The sequence below is a fragment of the Neoarius graeffei genome, chromosome 18 (assembly GCF_027579695.1).
Source record: "Neoarius graeffei isolate fNeoGra1 chromosome 18, fNeoGra1.pri, whole genome shotgun sequence".
In the NCBI taxonomy this organism is placed as follows: domain Eukaryota; kingdom Metazoa; phylum Chordata; class Actinopteri; order Siluriformes; family Ariidae; genus Neoarius; species Neoarius graeffei.
This window is the reverse complement of record NC_083586.1, coordinates 23,782,148-23,802,360: the sequence shown is the minus strand read 5'-3', so window position 1 is coordinate 23,802,360 and position 20,213 is coordinate 23,782,148. Positions and strand designations below refer to the sequence as shown.

The 20,213-nt window shown below is 42.3% G+C and overlaps 1 protein-coding gene across 5 annotated transcripts in view; it reads left to right on the top strand.

The window, feature by feature from the left end:
* Nucleotides 1-20,213, top strand: part of mad1l1 (mitotic arrest deficient 1 like 1) — a 115,359-nt gene that overhangs the window by 87,445 nt on the left and 7,701 nt on the right. For all 5 annotated transcript variants that reach the window (XM_060898577.1, XM_060898574.1, XM_060898575.1 and 2 more), the window contains one exon: nt 5,602-5,792. In XM_060898577.1, coding sequence (XP_060754560.1) covers nt 5,602-5,792 — 191 coding nt within the window. The remainder of the gene's footprint in view (nt 1-5,601; nt 5,793-20,213) is intronic.

Here is a 20,213-nt window from a genome sequence, read left to right as displayed (position 1 = left end):
GGGCGGTGTGTTTGGGATCATTGTCATGCTGAAAGACCCAGCCACGTTTCATCTTCAATGCCCTTGCTGATGGAAGGAGGTTTTCACTCAAAATCTCACGATACATGGCCCCATTCATTCTTTCCCTTACACAGATCAGTCGTCCTGGTCCCTTTGCAGAAAAACAGCCCCAAAGCATGATGTTCCCACCCCCATGCTTCACAGTAGGTATGGTGTTCTTTGGATGCAACTCAGCATTCTTTCTCCTCCAAACACGACAAGTTGAGTTTTTACCAAAAAGTTCTATTTTGGTTTCATCTGACCATATGACATTCTCCCAATCCTCTTCTGGATCATCCAAATGCTCTCTAGCAAACTTCAGACGGGCCTGGACATGTACCGGCTTAAGCAGGGGGACATGTCTGGCACTGCAGGATTTGAGTCCCTGGCGGCGTAGTGTGTTACTGATGGTAGCCTTTGTTACTTTGGTCCCAGCTCTCTGCAGGTCATTCACTAGGTCCCCCCGTGTGGTTCTGGGATTTTTGCTCACCGTTCTTGTGATCATTTTGACCCCACGGGGTGAGATCTTGCGTGGAGCCCCAGATCGAGGGAGATTATCAGTGGTCTTGTATGTCTTCCATTTTCTAATAATTGCTCCCACAGTTGATTTCTTCACACCAAGCTGCTTACCTATTGCAGATTCAGTCTTCCCAGCCTGGTGCAGGTCTACAGTTTTGTTTCTGGTGTCCTTTGACAGCTCTTTGGTCTTGGCCATAGTGGAGTTTGGAGTGTGACTGTTTGAGGTTGTGAACAGGTGTCTTTTATACTGATAACGAGTTCAAGCAGGTGCCATTAATACAGGTAATGAGTGAAGGACAGAGGAGCCTCTTAAAGAAGTTGTTACAGGTCTGTGAGAGCCAGAAATCTTGCTTGTTTGTAGGTGACCAAATACTTATTTTACTGAGGAATTTACCAATTAATTCATTAAAAATCCTACAATGTGATTTCCTGGATTCTTTCCCCCCATTCTGTCTCTCATAGTTGAAGTGTACCTATGATGAAAATTACAGGCCTCTCTCATCTTTTTAAGTGGGAGAACTTGCACAATTGGTGGCTGACTAAATACTTTTTTGCCCCACTGTATTTATTAGGTTCTCGACTATGAATGGAGGAAAATGATAACTGTACATATCTAGCGAGAAATAAACAGTTTTTTGTTTTTGCAATTATTGGCCTCACTCATAACGTGTTTCACTTGGTTTTTCACTTATTAAAATGATTTTCTGTTCCCTTTAAAAGATACCTCACTGAGCTACTCGTTTAAGAAAAATCAAAAGAATACAATAAATATTACTCGAGATATTTGGGTTAACAAGCATGCATGTTGCATAATTAGCCAAAATGGAGGGGCGATTGTGGGACTCATCAGATTTAGTGGATTATAAACCCCTCAGTTAGTTATTTAGGGTTAGTGAGCGTCAGCTGTTTTTAATCTTTTAGCCTAATTTTGCTTAGTTTTAAATTAGCATTTCTGATTTTCGCAACAAAGAACTCAAACATCACACACACTGGATGAGTTGGTTCATTCATGTTGGGGTCAGGTTTGAGACACGGCGATGTGAGGTGCCAGGTTAGCTGGAGCCTTTTTATGGTTTATGTTGCTACGGTGACGTGGGCGTTTTTGCATTTATAGCAAAAACAGCTATGAGACACAAGTTGCAAATAATAAAATTCTCCTGGCAAACAAAATGAGCTTCACTGGCGAGGGAAGGATGCAGGACGTGAAAACAGGAGCGCTGCACTTCTGGTTTATAGTTTTATTTGTGTGTTTTTAAAAACGTTCACATCAACCGGAGTGGCACAGTTTCTCCAACAACTCGCATCCAGCCAATCGGTGCGAGTTGACTGGGTCACATGATCACTTGTTCTTCATGCTAGTAATAAAGTGAGGATGCGTACGAGTGCGGTATGCTTTGTTGCGATTTTATAAGATGGATAGAATGTGCTGTGCGTTTGTGTTCTTAGTGCATATGTTTGGTTTGTTTTTATTTTCCTGTCAGTAATGAAAGTGTAAAGACGCATTTGTATACCACACTGATGTTCAAATCAACAAATTACTACATGTACAAATTGTACAGTAAATATTTCCACTACGGTTTCAGATGCACAGAAGAATACGGACGTACAATCAGCGTATTCACTCGGCTCTTTATAAAGCGAAACGTTTCCACAGATAAATATCAGCGATACTGTTTGTTTGTTAGCATCTCATCTGCTGATCGACTGGATGTTTTTCTGCTAAAATGATCCATTATTTCGTTCCTCCTTCAGTTTTTCTTCTTAACAGCATCACATCTGTCTTTTTTTTTTTTTTTTTTCTTTCTCTCTGCTCTGTGAAAACGTTAAGAAAATTCACTTATACCTGGACAGGCCTGGCATCCGCTGTCGCCACGGCAACAGTCCGGTGTTTGGTTTTTTGGGGGTTTTTTTTGCCACCCCACACACACACACACACACACACACACACACACACACACACTTTTTATACTACTTTTCCAAGGTGCTGTGCTCAGATCTAATTTTTCTCCTCTCTCTCTGTGTGCTTTTTCTTAGTGAAGCCAGTTTTCTTGATTTATTTTGTTTGTTTTTTTTTGTGCAATACAGCCTTGTGGGAATATGTGCTTCTCAGCATTGATTGTTGGAAGAAAGCTCGAGCGTACCAGATGGAGGGAAGAAAAAGTACATGGGTCGAGAGAATTAGTCTTAATAAATTATGTTGTCGGCATAAATCATTGACTCCTCATGAACACGTTGTTTATTTTCTCTGCGTTTGTGTGTAATTCACTTTCTCTTTTGTGTCTCAGATGTGTCTTATTGTCTCGTCTCTCTCACACAGGTTTAAAATATACTCACATTATTCATCTCATCTCATTATCTCTAGCCGCTTTATCCTTCTACAGGGTCGCAGGCAAGCTGGAGCCTATCCCAGCTGACTACGGGCGAAAGGCGGGGTACACCCTGGACAAGTCGCCAGGTCATCACAGGGCTGACACATAGACACAGACAACCATTCACACTCACATTCACACCTACGGTCAATTTAGAGTCACCAGTTAACCTAACCTGCATGTCTTTGGACTGTGGGGGAAACCGGAGCACCCGGAGGAAACCCACGCGGACACGGGGAGAACATGCAAACTCCGCACAGAAAGGCCCTCGTCGGCCACGGGGCTCGAACCCGGACCTTCTTGCTGTGAGGTGACAACGCTAACCACTACACTGCCATGCCGCCCCCTCACGTTATTGATTTATGTAAAATATCTCTTTTATATTACGCTTTTCAGTATCGGTGAACCAAACGGCTTCCACACTCGTTATTCAGCAGCATGTAGAATAGCGTTCGATCCAGCACAGACTGTTGTGTAACTAATAATAATAATAATAATTATTCTTATTATATTACACCTACAGTTGTGGTCAGAAGTTTACATTCAGTGACTGTCAAATCAAATCAAGTTTATTTGTACAGCGCTTTTAACAATAAACATTGTCGCAAAGCAGCTTTACAGAATTTGAACAACTTAAAACATGAGCTAATTTTATCCCTAATCTATCCCCAATGAGCAAGCCTGTGGCGACGGTGGCAAGGAAAAACTCCCTCAGGCGACATGAGGAAGAAACCTCGAGAGGAACCAGACTCAAAAGGGAACCCATCCTCATTTGGGCAACAACAGACAGCCTGACTATAATATTAACAGTTTTAACAGGTATAACCCTCAACTGTCCTCATGGGGCCGTCCTTCACAGGAGCGGTGCGATAAAACTCCGACCAGACACAGGGCACCAGGATGGATCAAGCAGGTCCGAGGGGCAGAAGAGGCCAGCATCTCAATCCCAGGATCAACATGTAACTCAGAGGGACAGATGGGGGGGGGAGAAAGAACATGTTGTTAGGTCATCTTGGATATGAATGTCATCTTGGATATGAATGTCATGGCAATATTTGGGCTTTAATTTCTTTGAACTGTTCTTTTTCTGTGGCAGAATCTACAGCATACATCTTTAATTTAAAAAAAACCCAACAACTCAAATTTGGTGCACAAGTTTTAATTTTATTTGGGTTTTCTGAAATCAACACGGTCATAATTATACATTACAGGGTCAAAAATGTACATGCGCTCACTTAGATTATTAATTCAGAGGTGCTGAAACAGTAAAATGGGGAAGTCCAAGGAGCTCAGTGCAGATCTGAGAAAGAGGATTGCAGATGTACACAACTCAGGAATGTCTCTTGGAGCCATTTCTAAGCAACTGCATTGTGAGGTGGAGTCACTTTGCCAAGCCACTTTGCTTCAAGAAAACCCAAACTGCAACCCTCAGCTGAAAGGAAATTGGTTTGGATGGTCAGGAACAACCTGGGAACCACCATGGCACAGCCCTGCCATGAACTGGAAGCTGATGGATCACTGTCTACAGTTCAGGTCACCATGGACTAAGAGGCTGCTATCCAAGAAATAACCCTCTGCTCCAAAATTGACACTTTCAAGCTTAACTAAAGTTTGAAGCTGACTACACCGACAAAGAAAAAGCCTTCTGGAGGAAAGCTGTATGGGGAGATGAGACAAAGATTGAGTTGTTTGGCCACAATGACCACCATGTACAGAGGGACACTGTACCAGCTGGTGGTGTTGGTAGGATCATCATGCTTTGGGGCTGTTTTGCTGCCAGTGGAACTGGTTCATTGCACAAAGTGGATGGAATAATGAAGAAGGAGGACTACCTCAGAATTTTTCAACATAAACCATCAGAAACTTGAACACAATTTGGGAGTTATAACAGGACAATGAACCCAAGCACGCATCAGAGCTGGTTGTGGAGGATAGAGCAGGCGAACATTAAGCTTAAAACAAGCTCTGTTTTCAACCCTATTGAAAATATATGGACAGTGCTTATAAGTCGAGTCCATGCCAAAGGGGGAAAAAAACATTTAATTGAACTCTACCAATTCTACCATGAAGGGTCATGAAATATCCAACCAGAATTCTGCCAGAAGCTTGTTCATGGTAAACACAAATGTTTGGTCAGGGTGAATCTTGCGAAGAGACATTTTACCCAAATATTGGTGTGCTGTATGTATAATTTTGACCCTGTGTTGATTTTTAGAAAATCCAAAGAAAATTAAAACTTGTGCACCAAATTCTAGTGTAAAGATGTATGCTATACATTCTGCCACAGAAAAAGAACCGTTCAAAGAAATTACTGAAAGCCTAAATATTGCCATGACATTCATGTCACTGTATGTAAACTTCCGACCACAACTGTAGCGTCTGTTTTAAGCTGCTTAATGATCATTTCTAGTCAAATTATTTTTTTCCTAACAGACAAAGTGCTGAGATCTCGGAACCAATCAGCAGGAAGCATTATCTGTACATCAGTGTGAAACTAAACTCCAGTGTTGGTTTCTCTCCTGAGAAGAAGAATAACCCTGTGCTTAGTGCTGTTGGTTGGTTGGATGATGGAGGGCTTGTCATGATGGAGGCGACTCGGCTGTTGGTTTCCTCATTCACGTGTTCATTAAAATTGAAATGATAGTCAGTAACATGTTCTATGTCCTTTTGGCAGATTTGCGTAAACAGCTGGAGAGCGCGAAGCTGAAGAACCAGAGGCTGAAGGAGGTGTTCCAGAAGAAGATCCAGGAGTTCCGGACCGCGTGCTATGTTCTGACCGGGTACCAGATTGACATGACTGTGGAAAACCAGTATCGCCTCACTTCAGTGTACGCTGAGCGCATGGAGGACTCGCTGCTCTTCAAGGTACTCACTGACAATGTATTTTATGGAAAGACCACTTTCTGTAAAAGTTTTAAAAACTTGTACATAAATCATAATTTCCTCTTCTGAGTTTACAGTCTTTTGATTTAACATTGCTGTAGAAGGCTTGTTTTTAAAAACGTATGTTGTTCTACAAGCACTGGCGGCTCGTTAATAGGGGCGATTTGGGCGACGCACTCCCAAACAGGGAGGGAGATTTTTTTTTCATCTACTCCTACTACCACGGCAACAGTAATGTCATTGTCCAATCAGGCTAAAGTCGTGCCTGGTGTAGCCACGCCCTTTTGGGGCGATTTCTGTCAGGTTCAGATTTGCCCCAAAATCTCCCATTGACTGTAATGGTACGTACGTTTTTTTCGAAAATCATGCTCCCAATGCATTTTCTATTAGGTTTTATGTGCTCGCACAAGCAGCGTGCTTACGTCATACGCCTGTTGCGCCGCGCAAGTGTTGCCAGATTGGGCGTTTTTAAGTGCATTTTAGCGGGTTTTGAACATAATTTTGGGCTGGAAAACGCAACTTGCGCGGGAAATGTGTGAACATTCTATGAAGAAGATGGCGGCGAGTGTTGAGTGCAACAATACGATAGCGTCTCTGAAAGAAGTTCCCTTTAGTCGTCGTACCAATGAGGAGAAAACGGCAATCAAACAGCTAGGACCTCCTAGACCGAATTTAAACATCAAGCAAGTGTCTACGAAGGGGGAGAAGACCTACTCAAGAGGTTTTAACAAGAACTGGTGCCACCGGAAAACTTGGCTAGCTGGCTGTGATGTAGTCAATGCTCTTTTTTGCTACCCTTGCGTTCTCTTCCACCCTGGAAGTAGCACAGCAGACGGTACAGTGATATCTGATATTTGAATTTACTAGGCAAAAGGTTTTTTTTTGTGTATTTGTGTGTGTGTTACCAATGGCAGTTGTTTTACCAATGGCAGTTTAACATTGCCATGTTTTTGTTTTACCAATGGCAGTTTAACATTGCCATGCTTGGAATATTTCAGTAGCCTCAAGTTCTCTCTAACTTGGTGTAAATTAAGCATATTTTCAGTTTTTATATATTGTACAGTATGTGTTCATTGGAGCCAGCAGCACCTTACCTTTTTTCCAACTTGTTAAGCCAAGTTGCACTGACTACAAAACCTTGTGTAACCTTGTGTGTATATAGCTAAATAACTAAAGCCTTCTGTGTTCATTGACATGCTTGTAATACTTTAAATTTCCTTTTAAGGCATGGCTTTCTGGAGGAATTCTTGGGAAAAAAAACTGCAGAATTTATTTAGAATTATTATTTGTTGTTAAAATGGTGCAATTCCATATTTAAAAAAAACCCACATAATTAAGCTGCACATGTTTGTTTGATGGTTATGCTTTTCTTCATCTTTTTCAAAACTTAAATAAACACTTGTTTAGGATTTATATCCTGCCACTTTAATTGCATTCTTTAGAATGAAGAAATTAGAATATGTTTATAATTAAGAATTTGTGTCTACTTCTTATAGAATACTGGAATAATATGAGAAAATAAATGAGTAATGTAATATTAATTGATTGTGATGCCAAATGTTTTGCTTTGAAGGCTTCACAATGAATCTTCCTTAGTTTTAGCCTGGCAAGCCAGACTAAATGTGAATATTTGCCACTCGTAGGCAAAAATATTTTTGACCGCTAGGCGGGTGGGTCTAGTTTACTAGGCTACCTTAGTTTGCCACCTTTAACTTGTTCAGTGTTGCCACCTAGTGGAGAGAAGAGATATTGTCTATATTGATATCTGAATTTACCAGGCAAAAACAAGTTCGGCCAATTGATTTGCTACCTAGGTCAATTTACTTCAGTCCTGTGGACATTTATGGTCCGTGTAGACATAATGGGGGGAAAATTGCCCCCCCTGAAAAAAAAATTCAGGAGCCGCCACTGTCTACAAGATATTATCTTATCAGTGTTGTAGTCGAGTCACTAAACCTAGAGTCCGAGTCCAGTCTCAAGTCCCCCAGTGTTCAAGTCTGAGTCAAGTCCTAGTCATTAATAAAAAGAATTTCGAGTCGAGTCCGAGAACAAGACTCCAACCGCACCATGTGACGGTGGTTGTTTCAGCGCCGTTAACATTAGCTTGTTCCTGAACATGACGTATGAACAGGTGAATGTGCTTCTCTTTATCAGGGAGGGTGAAGTATTCCATCAGAGATGGTTGGGAGATGGATGTAAGTGCAGAAGGTGTGTTAGGGTTAGGGTTAGACGAACCAGAACGGCAGGCAAAATCATAATACAGTGAAACAGGCAACAGGTCGAGCAGGGCACAAACAGGCTATCGTAGACTCGGCAGGATCAAAGACAAGAAACAGGAAATCAGGAAACCAAACAAGGAAATAAGGCTCAGTAATGTATCAGCAAAGCAACTCAATACTTCGCAAAGTAAGTGTTTTTTCACAGTTTTTATATAGGCGCGCTGATTGCGTCTCAATCCTGCGCAGGCGCGAGTCGTTTACGGTGCGCACGAGAGCCTTGGTGCGTGCGCTGTCCAGAGCGCGCCCGAGAGTCTATCTGATGCACATGCCAAGGCGCGCAGGTGTGACACACTTACACAAAATTTAATGTAGATATGCCAAATTATTATGGCATGTTACAAAAAATAAAGAAAAAAAAATCCAAGTCCTCGTCTCCAGTTTACAAGTCCAAGTCATCAGTGCTCTAGTCCAAGTCGAGTCACGAGTCAGACTAGAGTCCGAGTCCTGGACTCGAGGATTACAAGCCTGCTTGTTATTATCTCCTGATCTCAGTGGAGTAGCTGGTTATCTCTTATGTTTCTATCCTGGATTTTTTTTTTTGTGGGTTCTCTGGGTTCCTCCTCCTGAAAACACGCTGGTGTTTGGATTGTTGTCTCTGGCTTTTATGTGCTGTTAGTGACTTTTTACTTTCAGAGTTGTTTGTTTAGAATGTGTTGAGTTATTGTTTATTCACACGAAAAATGCACGAGTTCCTTTCAGCAGCATTTGTAAAGATCTGCACTGAATGCTGCTGAAGAAGCAGGTGGATTTTTGTAGAAAGTGTGTTTGCATGAACTAAAATTGAGTTAGGAGTTAACTAATGTTAATTTTGGACTCTTATTTCTCTCCTCAGCACTTTATTACTTCTCAGACTCTGACTGTAACACACTCGCTGTTGTTTCCTTCTCCTCTCCTCACATGTTTGGCTTGAACGTTTTAAAAAAAAAAAAAGCCCCTCGTGTCCACTTCCTGTTTTTAAGAGCTCGTCCCGCTCCATTCGTCCTGTTCCCTCACTCCTGCTGCACCAGCTAATAGTCCAGATGTGGTAGTAATCTCTCTCTTCTTGGCAGCTTCTCAGCTCTCGGAGCTCCTCGGTGTTCGTCTCTTTGATGCTGTAAAGCTCCTCCTCTGTGCTGCTGTGTAGTCGAATGAAAACTCCGGGCTGAGAAAGAGCCTGAGGCCAAATGATGGACCTTCTCACTTTAAAGCCACAAGTTTTTAAAGCGGGTTTTCCTTTTCCTTCTGTGATTTTTTTTTTTTTTGGCTTTTCTCCGAGTGCCTTATTAAACATGGGATTTATTCTTCTCCACTCTGATCACCTCTACATCCACGACGCCAGTTCTTTTATTAGAACGCTGTGTAGAAGTGAAGATCAGCCGCTTTGTCATCATGTTAAAGCCAGGAAGGACCTGGTGAGTGTATGAGCTTACACTACCGTTCAAAAGTTTGGGGTCACCCAGACAATTTTGTGTTTTCCATGAAAAGTCGCACTACATTAATAATGAACAATACATTAATAATGGACTGGATAGCCCAAAATGATCTCCTTGGCCACTCTAAGACCAGGGCATTTGTATCTCATGGTGGAACCAATGGAATTCAGAAAGCTATCTATCATGGAGTTCCTATGATTGGTTTTGGACTCGTCTGGGATCAGCCTGACAATCTTGCAAAAATGAGGGTGAAGGGAGTTGCAAAGAATGTCAATTTTGCAACTGTGGACAAAGACTCCTTCCTTTTAACTGTGAAAGAAGTGCTCCATAACCCTTCATACCGGGAAAATATGCAAAGACTCTCCAGACTCCACAGAGATGTGCCAATAAAACCTTTAGACAATGCTGTCTTCTGGATTGAGTACACAATGAGGCATGGTGGTGCAGCTCATCTACGAACAGAATCATATAAAATGCCCTGGTATTCGTACCACTCTGTAGATGTTTTACTGTTCCTGCTGTGTGTTCTTTCGTTTACTGCCTTCACTACATTTGCAATCATCAGACATATCTGCTATAGGCTGTGTAACAAGAAAAAACACAATTAATAAGAATACACTTTGGTTAAAATATTACAGAACCCACCCTAAGCATGAGGCTAATAGGCTTTGTTTAGAATAGAATATTTAATATACACTATATGGCCAAAAGTTTGTGCACACCTGATTATTACTTAGGAATTTCATATATACTACCGTTCAAAAGTTTGGGGTCACCCAGACAATTTTGTGTTTTCCATGAAAAGTCACACTTTTATTTACCACCATAAGTTGTAAAATGAATAGAAAATATAGTCAAGACATTTTTCTGGCCATTTTGAGCATTTAATCGGCCCCACAAATGTGATGCTCCAGAAACTCAATCTGCTCAAAGGAAGGTCAGTTTTATAGCTTCTCTAAAGAGCTCAACTGTTTTCAGCTGTGCTAACATGATTGTACAAGGGTTTTCTAATCATCCATTAGCCTTCTGAGGCAATGAGCAAACACATTGTACCATTAGAACACTGGAGTGAGAGTTGCTGGAAATGGGCCTCTATACACCTATGGAGATATTGCACCAAAAACCAGACATTTGCAGCTAGAATAGTCATTTACCACATTAGCAATGTATAGAGTGGATTTCTGATTAGTTTAAAGTGATCTTTATTGAAAAGAACAGTGCTTTTCTTTCAAGAATAAGGAAATTTCAAAGTGACCCCAAACTTTTGAACGGTAGTGTATTTAATTAGGTTCATCCAAAATAAATTAACTCTAAATAAACCGGGAGGTTTTCTTTCCTCAGGAAGTCCACGATTAAAACTTTTAAATCTGTGAGTTGAGATCAGCGAGATTCAACTTAAATTTAAACAACTAAACCTTGATACATCTACTTCCTGCACATACAACACAGCTTCCTCTTTACAGGCTCCATCCCACCTAGTGCCCTACATGTAGAGTGTAGAAGACCACACACTGGAGATTCAGTGATCGTCATCACCTGATTAGAGGAGTTGTGTTTAGAGCTTATATAAGGCTCCTGGAAGTGAATAAAGGCTTCTTTCTCTTCCTCCTCCACCTCTCTCTTCTCCCTTTCCTACACCTGTCTGTCTCTCTGTGTCTCACCTTGCACTCGTGATGTTCCTCAGCGGCGTGGCATTCTGTATTACAAGGCAAGGCAAGTTTATTTATATAGCGCATTTCATCCACAGTGGCAGTTCAATGTGCTTTACAGAGGTCAAGGCAAAACAGTAAACAATAGAAAATAAAATTACATAAAATAAAGGGGGAAGAAGAGAGAAAAATAAAAATAATATAAGAATTAAACAATACTAGAAATAAAGTAATAAAATGAAGTAAAAGTTCAGTAAAAAACAGCAGAATAAAATGGAATAAAAGTTAAGTAAAGTTTAAAACATGCAGAGACTGTAAAAGTTAAGTATAGTTTAAAACATGTAAAGTTGATGATATTTATCAGTTAGCAGAAAGCATCTGAGAACAGCTTGGTCTTTAGTCTAGATTTGAAGCTGCCGACAGCAGGAGCATTTTTGATGTCCTGTGGCAGTTGGTTCCATAGCTGTACTGCATAGTAGCTAAAAGCTGCTTCACCACACTTTGTTTTAACAACAGGTTTTACCAGTCAATTTTGCTGCTGCGATCTGGTAGATCTGATTGGGTTAGGCCGCTGCAACATATCAGAGAGGTAATTGGGCCCTGTACCATTTAGAGGTTTGTACACCAGCAGCAATGCTTTAAAGTCAATTCTGTAGCTTACTGGAAGCCAGTGAAGGGACCTTAGAATTGGAGTAATGCGCTCTGTTCTTTTTGTTCGTGTGAGAACCCTCGCCGCTGCATTTTGAACCAGCTGAAGTCGTTTGATGGTCTTTTTTGGCAGGCCTGTGAAAAGGCCATTGCAGTAATCAACCCTACTAGAGATGAAGGCATGTATAAGTTTTTCCAGATCATTTTTTGACACAAGTCTTCTTAGTTTGGAAATGTTTTTTAGGTGATAAAATGGCGATTTAGTGATTGCTTTCATGTGACTGTCAAAGTTTAGCTCGCTGTCAATGAAAATGCCAAGATTTTTAACCGTATCTTTTGTTTTAATCCCCTTTGTGTCAAGAATAGTGGTAATCCTGAGTCTTTCATCTTTTTTCCCAAATAGAATTACTTCTGTTTTATCTGTGTTCAGCTGAAGAAAATTTTGTGACATCCAGTTGTTGATTTGGTCGAAACACTGGTAGAGACATTCAAGGGGGGCATAATCATTAGGTGATAAAGCAAAATAAATTTGGGTGTCATTTGCATAGCAGTGATACAAAATTGAGTTGTTCTTGATAATTTGTCCAAGTGGGAGCATATAAAGGTTGAATAGTAATGGTCCAAGGATTGACCCCTGAGGGATACCACAGGTCAAGGACATTGATGTTGAGGTACAATTTCCCATGGTAACAAAGAAGCTTCTATCTTTTAAGTATGATTTTAACCAATTGATAACTTTACGGGGCGGCACGGTGGTGTAGTGGTTAGCGCTGTCGCCTCACAGCAAGAAGGTCCTGGGTTCGAGCCCCATGGCCGGCGAGGGCCTTTCTGTGTGGAGTTTGCATGTTCTGCCCGTGTCCGCGTGGGTTTCCTCCGGGTGCTCCGGTTTCCCCCACAGTCCAAAGACATGCAGGTTAGGTTAACTGGTGACTCTAAATTGAGCGTAGGTGTGAATGTGAGTGTGAATGGTTGTCTGTGTCTATGTGTCAGCCCTGTGATGACCTGGCGACTTGTCCAGGGTGTACCCCGCCTTTCGCCCGTAGTCAGCTGGGATAGGCTCCAGCTTGCCTGCGACCCTGTAGAAGGATAAAGCGGCTAGAGATAATGAGATGAGATGAGAGGTGATAACTTTACCAGTCAACCCAACCCAGTGTTCAAGTCGATATAGCAGTATGTTGTGATCAACCGTATCAAAAGCTGCACTGAGGTCCAGTAACTCCAGGACCGATGTTTTGCCTGCATCAGTATTAAGACGTATGTCATTTATAACTTTAATCAGCGCTGTTTCAGTGCTGTGATTGGCACGAAATCCTGACTGAAAGTTATCAAAACAGCTGTTTGATATCAAGAAGGCAGTTAATTGATTGAAGCCAATTTTTTCAAGGATTTTCCCGATGAATGGTAGATTTGATATTGGCCTGTAGTTGTTCAATACTGAAGCATCCAGATTATTCTTTTTAAGCAGGGGCAAACATTACAAACATAACAAGCGGACATTCTTTCTTTAAATTGCGTTAATTTTATCTCCACTTTCCTGCTGCTTCTAAGTAAATAACTGACCTTTAGTAACCTCTGCTCCTGACCTCCGGTCGGCTGGTTTGTGTCTCGGTGCGAGTTTGTCCACACAGCGCAGATGTTTATTCTGTTACACCGAGATGTGTTTTTGCATAAATTAATTCTCAGCTGTATTTTGTTTCCTGAGTAAAGATTTTACTGACATTCTGCCCTACAGACTCTCTCCTTTATCCTCCTTTCGCTCTTGATCAGCTCATGAGTTTATCCATGTTATATTTTACTGTGGAATTCATTCGAGCACTGATCTAAAAACTTGGTTTGAAACTTCCAGTGAAAGTCTAATATTGTTTCTGAGATGTATTTCCTTCATTTTGATGAAAAAACAATCCGATTTTAGTGGATATCTGTGCGAAGACTTAATAAAAGCCTGACGCCGGGGACACGAGGGCGGCGCGAGAGCTCTGAAACCATCGCTGCGGTGTTTCAAAGCCTTCGACAAATCATCTGGAAAAACTCGGGAATGACTCACGGCGTGTAGCTGCACAGCATTCCGGCATTTTTAATTCCCCAGATTTGAAAGTCCATGAAGTAAAAATCCCATTTTAATAATTGTTATTTAACAGCAACGTGCAGAGCAGCAGAACGCTGATGAGTGTTGGTGAGAGCGTCAGAGAGAAGGACGAGTCCCAGAGTTAGAGATCAGATCTGTTTAATAAATAAAACTGCAACCAGCACCACCTGACCAATCAGAGAGGTTTATTTTTAGTCTAAATAATTAACGGTTAATTTTGGAATAGATTGTTATTTCGGATCCACTGTACAGTCCTGAACCTCTTCTCTCACACCATCACAGCCGAGACGACGCCCAGCTGAGGCTTTCGTGTCATTCTGAGCTTTTTAAAATGTTTCTTTATAAACACACTCATGCTGCAGTTTGTGTACAGAGATTTTTTTTTTCATGTCAGGAGGGCTCGGCTTTTGTGTTCTTTCGTGTGTTTGCGTGCGTGTGTGTGTTTTGGTGTGTCAAATCAGGCGTGTTGAGACCACCTGAGTCCCTACTGCTAAAGATAATTTCCTGTCAGTATTTATTAACCTTGAGGGTCTTTTTTTTTTCCTCTCTCTCTCGCGTGCGCGCACACACAGAGAGCTCTTCCTCTGTTTTCCAGTCTGAAGTGTGATAAGAATGATGGGTATTAGTGTGACTGTACAGTGTGTGTTGTTTTCACTCTGCAGACTCTCACACTGATGTATTTAATCTGTGTGTGTGTCTCTGTGTCTGCCTGTGTCTCTTTTTGCGTGTCTGTCTGTGTGTGTGTGTCTCAGTGTCTCTCTACATGTCTCTCCAAACTGGATTTATAAAACATCTCTTTAACAACATGTAATAAGCCATTTATTGTCTGTGTAGTAAGAATGAGAACTGCTGGGTCAAACTGAGGAATTTACTCAGGGGATGTGTGGAGACGGGGAGAGAGAGAGAGAGAGAGAGAGAGACAGAAAGAGAGCTGTGGGCCATTACTGCTGCAGTACGTGTGGAAAACTTATTCACATGGGATTAGTTTCCTCAAATACGTACGTGTGTGTGTGTGTCAATGAATGTTCATTGCCTGTCTCTCTCTCTCTGTCCCTCTGTCCTCCTCTTCTCTCCCTCTGTCTGTCCTTCCTCCCCTTCTCTCTCTCTCTGTCCTCTCTCTCTCTTTGTCCCTCTGTTCTCCCCCCCTCTGTCCCCCCTTCTCTCTCTCTGTCCCTCTGTCCTCTCTCTCTGTCCCTCTGTCCTCCTCCCCTCTCTCTGTCCTCCTCTTCTCTCCCTCTGTCTGTCCTTCCCCCTCTCTCTGTCCTCCTCCTTCTCTCTCTCTCTGTCCTTCCCTTCTCTGTCCCTCTGTCCCCCCCTTCTCTCTCTCTCTCTCTCTCTCTGTCTGTTTCTGTCTCTGATATTTCCGTGTGTGTTTTTCTCCAGGACTCAGTGTGTGATTAAGTGTGCTGTCTCTCTGAACCGGAGCTCAGTGGAATATTCATGATGTCTGTGGAACGTCTCCCGCTGAAGTGCTTCATAAATATTCAGCTCATAGCTGTGTGACATGTAGAAACCTGAAAGAGACTGCAGAAAAGTGATAACTGCTGTCTGGGATCAGTTCTGTCTTCACGGGCGTGGTGGAAGTGACAGGTGGACGAGATCACCACCACGCCACTGATGATCCTCATCTCTTCACGTCTCGTAGCTGTAGCAGCGTACGGGGTTGTGGGCGCTCACACTTTTGAGGTTTGCTCCTGTCCAATCAGGAGGTGATTACTGAATCTCACTGAGCTGCTGATTACATCCTGAAGTGAAGTATGTGTCATGTAGAGGCAAAACGCAACCGATCAGATCATCTCTAATGTAACGTATCTGATTTTTCAAAGAGAGTTTTACGAGGTCTGATAACACCAGAACACCTGACACGTCCAGGAAGACTTTTAACTTCTCAGGTTATAGCTTTAATTCCAGCTTGATTTCAGCGTGAAAGAGATGCGTCCTAAATAAGACGAGCTAACGCAACATGACTGTTGGGCATTAGCGCACGCGCCGTTCTGCTCCACTGCTCACTCATTTCACAAAGTTGAAGTTAGGCATGAAGCTTGTTCAGTGGGTGGGGCTTGTTCATCCCCAAGCTTTCAGAATACATCTTTGTGTTCTCTCTTTTTTTTTTCTTCCTGAGATGAGTGATCCGTCACAGGAAATCAGGCCTTGTAAATGTAGAGTCCGAGGTCAGGTGCTGGTGGTAGGTTTCCTGGATATAAACAAGAATCTGCAGAAGAGAAAGTGAGTTTTAAAATCCTGTTTGCACCACAGTAGTGAAAAAGGCAATGGACATACAGTGGCTTGCAAAAGTATTCACTCCTCTGGAACTTATTTTGGTTCTGCAGATTTGTCTGACTAGCAAATGATAAATACACATCTTCCTGTCTGTATTTTTACTGCAAACTGTGCAAAAGCTGCCAAACAAGCACTAGCCAGACAACCAGTGCCTCAAAAACCAGAAGGAGATGGTGAGGGAGGCCACATTTGAGTCTGAGAGTGGAGTGAAGACTGTATGGGAGAAAGAACCCGAACCTACAAAGAGCCATACATATAAAGGCACGAGTGTGACACAGTGAAGATGTGGGTTCTTCATGTGATAACAAGATCGAGATGCTGTATTTGGGAAAGTTTCAAAGTGCTGTGTGTGATGGCCGTGCCTCAATGAACACCATCCCTACTGTCAAACATGGGGGTGGCATCATGCTCTGGGAATGCTTTTCATCCTCAGAACCTGGGCTTCTCGGACGGAGCAGAATGCAAAAGGATTAGTGCCCTTAATGGCGCGCCCTTCATGACGCGCTGTTAATGACGCACCACTCCTCTGCTTCTGTTCCTGCAGTTGAGCGCTGAAGTCTGAATGACGTGGAAGGTTTACCGATGTCCGGATCTCAGCTGACACGTTTTGATGGCTCACTGAAACCTGTTCGAAAAGCAGACTGAAGTTTGGGAGACCTACAAAAGAAAATACTCGTTCTTACACAGTTCCTGTATTTTTATCTAATAACTGAAAAAACAGCAGTGTTTGAGTGAAGAAAAAAGAGCCACACTAAAGACTCGTGTATTAATCTTTATAACTACAGCGAGAAATTCAGGAGCATCCAAGATTTATTTTATAATCGTCATTTTTGTGTATGTTCACTAGGGATGTACCGAATCCTGATTTTTAAGGTTCTGCCGAATACCGAATCCACTGCTTAAGATTCGGCCGAAACCGAATCCTACTCCGAACATCAGCTAGTACATTATAATGCAGTGAAAAACATTGCACATTTCCTTTTCTTAATAGTAAGATAGAGATACTTTATCCAGAAGGAATATTTTTTATTTTAAACTGTAAAAACATAGGCAATAACTTCTGCCACTATTTTGTATTTGAATAGTCACACTTAGAGAACACCACTGAAATTTTCAGCTTAAAGTCATTCAGTGTACAGGCTTTAGTATACTCATCTCATTATCTCTAGCCGCTTTATCCTGTTCTACAGGGTCACAGGCAAGCTGGAGCCTATCCCAGCTGACTACGGGCGAAAGGCGGGGTACACCCTGGACAAGTCGCCAGGTCATCACAGGGCTGACACATAGACACAGACAACCATTCACACTCACATTCACACCTACGCTCAATTTAGAGTCACCAGTTAACCTAACCTGCATGTCTTTGGACTGTGGGGGAAACCGGAGCACCCGGAGGAAACCCACGCGGACACGGGGAGAACATGCAAACTCCACACAGAAAGGCCCTCGCCGGCCACGGGGCTCGAACCCGGACCTTCTTGCTGTGAGGCGACAGCGCTAACCACTACACCACCGTGCCACCCGCTTTAGTATACTGTCCATTATAAAGAACAAAGAGAGAGCAAAAAGTGACATTATTGCTAAAAGAATAAGGCCTGTCCGTAACAGTGAGCCATTGCTAAAGTGTTCTTTGTTGACCAAAAAAAAAAAGGATCTCTGCAGATAGAATGCAGCAAAACATAGCACATTTACATTTTAACTCTTGCATACATGTAAGCCTACTTAATTTTCAAACAAAAAGGTGATATTTAATGCTGAATCTGTTTTCCTCAGAAAAAAAAAACTTACTAGGGATCTTGATCATGTTTAATGCTTACACTCATGGAACATAAATTATAGGCTATTTCACTTCAATTTCAAGCACTTACAACTGTAGGCTTAATTAGATACATTAAACAAAGTGTAGCACAAAAAAAAATCTCGAACATGTCTCCACGTAGGCTATTTTATTAACAACCTAGTTCTATAGCTAGCGTTGGTAATGGTGGTCTAAGTACCACTTTTTATCTGTGACTGCGGTTGTGGTACCTGAAGCCTCACTGACGTTAGAGTCGGCCATGCACAACTCGTACTCTGTCGGATGCTTTGAGCGAAGATGTTTTAACAGCGGAGATGTTGTGTACTGTTTAGCATCTTTCCCACCACGAGACAACTCTGTACTGCAAAGTGTAGAGATGCACCGATTGCAATTTTTTGGGCCGATTCCGATTTCCGATTTTCCATGGAGTGTGACCTGCCGATACCGATTTTGGCCGATTCCGATTTCATTTTTTCAAACCACTTCACAGCACACACAGACTATTTTCTTTTTATCTTTTCTTTAATAGAACATTCTGCCAGATTTTCAGTAATAAATTTAACACCTCAAAGGTTGAAAACAAACAAAAAGACATTGTTCTTTGTAAAATCTTTCTTCATGTTTGGTATTAACATTAATTCCTGAAATAGGAAATTCACACAAACATTTTTTTCTTTTCCCATCCAATATCTGGCACAAAACCAACTTCCCCCTCATATATTATTTGCCTACTGCTATGGAACACACTTTCATAAGCCTGTTTAGATCTGAAAACTTGTGCCTTATAGAACAACCCATTTCTTCATTCAGTATCAAAATACAAAAATAATTTCCAGTCATACTTATACCATAGCCATTCTATCATCTTTGTCAAATGTGTATTTGTAGAGTAATTTCCAATGGAATCAAGTGCAACCAAGGCTGTAAAACAAACAAAAAGACATTTTTTTCTTTCTCTCTTTGTACAAATCTAACTAGATGTTTGGTAATAGGCCAACATTCCTGTAATGGGAAATTCACACAACCACAAACGTTTTCTTCTTTTCACATCCAATATCTGGCACAAAAATAATTTCACTATATGTGGATATCCAAATATAGTGAATTTCGTTGTTGTTAACGGCGCGCGCACCGGAGCTCGTTAGGCGCGCAGGACTGACACTGTTCTGCGCAAGCGCAACACAATCGGACTAGAAAGCATGTTCAAGCTGCCAGTGGAGCTGCAGCCTTTTAGTTGCGAATTACGAGTATTTCCACTTTCATCTCTATGTGATACACAAGTTTTGATCGGCAGAAAATCGGCATATTTTAATTTTGACCGGCCGGTCGCCGGTCATGGCCGATCACGTGAAAATCGGCCGATTCCGATCGGCAGCCGGTCAATCGGTGCATCTCTGGCAAAGTGTGCATGTTGCGCGACTTGAATCTCCCTCTTTCACTTGAAAGTACTGCTGCACAACACTCTTTCGGCTCACTGCTTCCGTTTTCGATTTCGACTGCAAGCACGATGGAGGCTATCTTCTCCTAAACATTGACGACGTAATCGCATGCACATGCGCCGCACGTAGGATTCGGTTCGGTCGGCGCTCTAGGGTTCGGCCGAAACCAAACCCCTTTAAAAAGGCCAAGGTTCGGCCGAATCCGAAACCGAATGTTGGATTCGGTGCAACCCTAATGTTCACATTGGATAACAGTTTCCTGCATTACCTACAATGCCGGGGGCGGCACGGTGGTGTAGTGGTTAGCGCTGTCGCCTCACAGCAAGAAGGTCCGGGTTCGAGCCCCGTGGCCGGCGAGGGCCTTTCTGTGCGGAGTTTGCATGTTCTCCCCGTGTCCGCGTGGGTTTCCTCCGGGTGCTCCGGTTTCCCCCACAGTCCAAAGACATGCAGGTTAGGTTCACTGGTGACTCTAAATTGAGCGTAGGTGTGAATGTGAGTGTGAATGGTTGTCTGTGTCTATGTGTCGGCCCTGTGATGACCTGGCGACTTGTCCAGGGTGTACCCCGCCTTTCGCCCGTAGTCAGCTGGGATAGGCTCCAGCTCGTCTGCGACCCTGTAGAACAGGATAAAGCGGCTAGAGATAATGAGATGAGACCTACAATGCCGTTCTGATACAGGTGCTGAGATTTCGCCCTCACTTTGTGTCTACGTACAGAGAGCAATGCAGCAGCGCTTTAGTGTTCATCTGTCCAGCTGTCACCACCTCACACGCTGCTCAAACACACCAGCTTCCAAAGCTTTAACTTTCACAC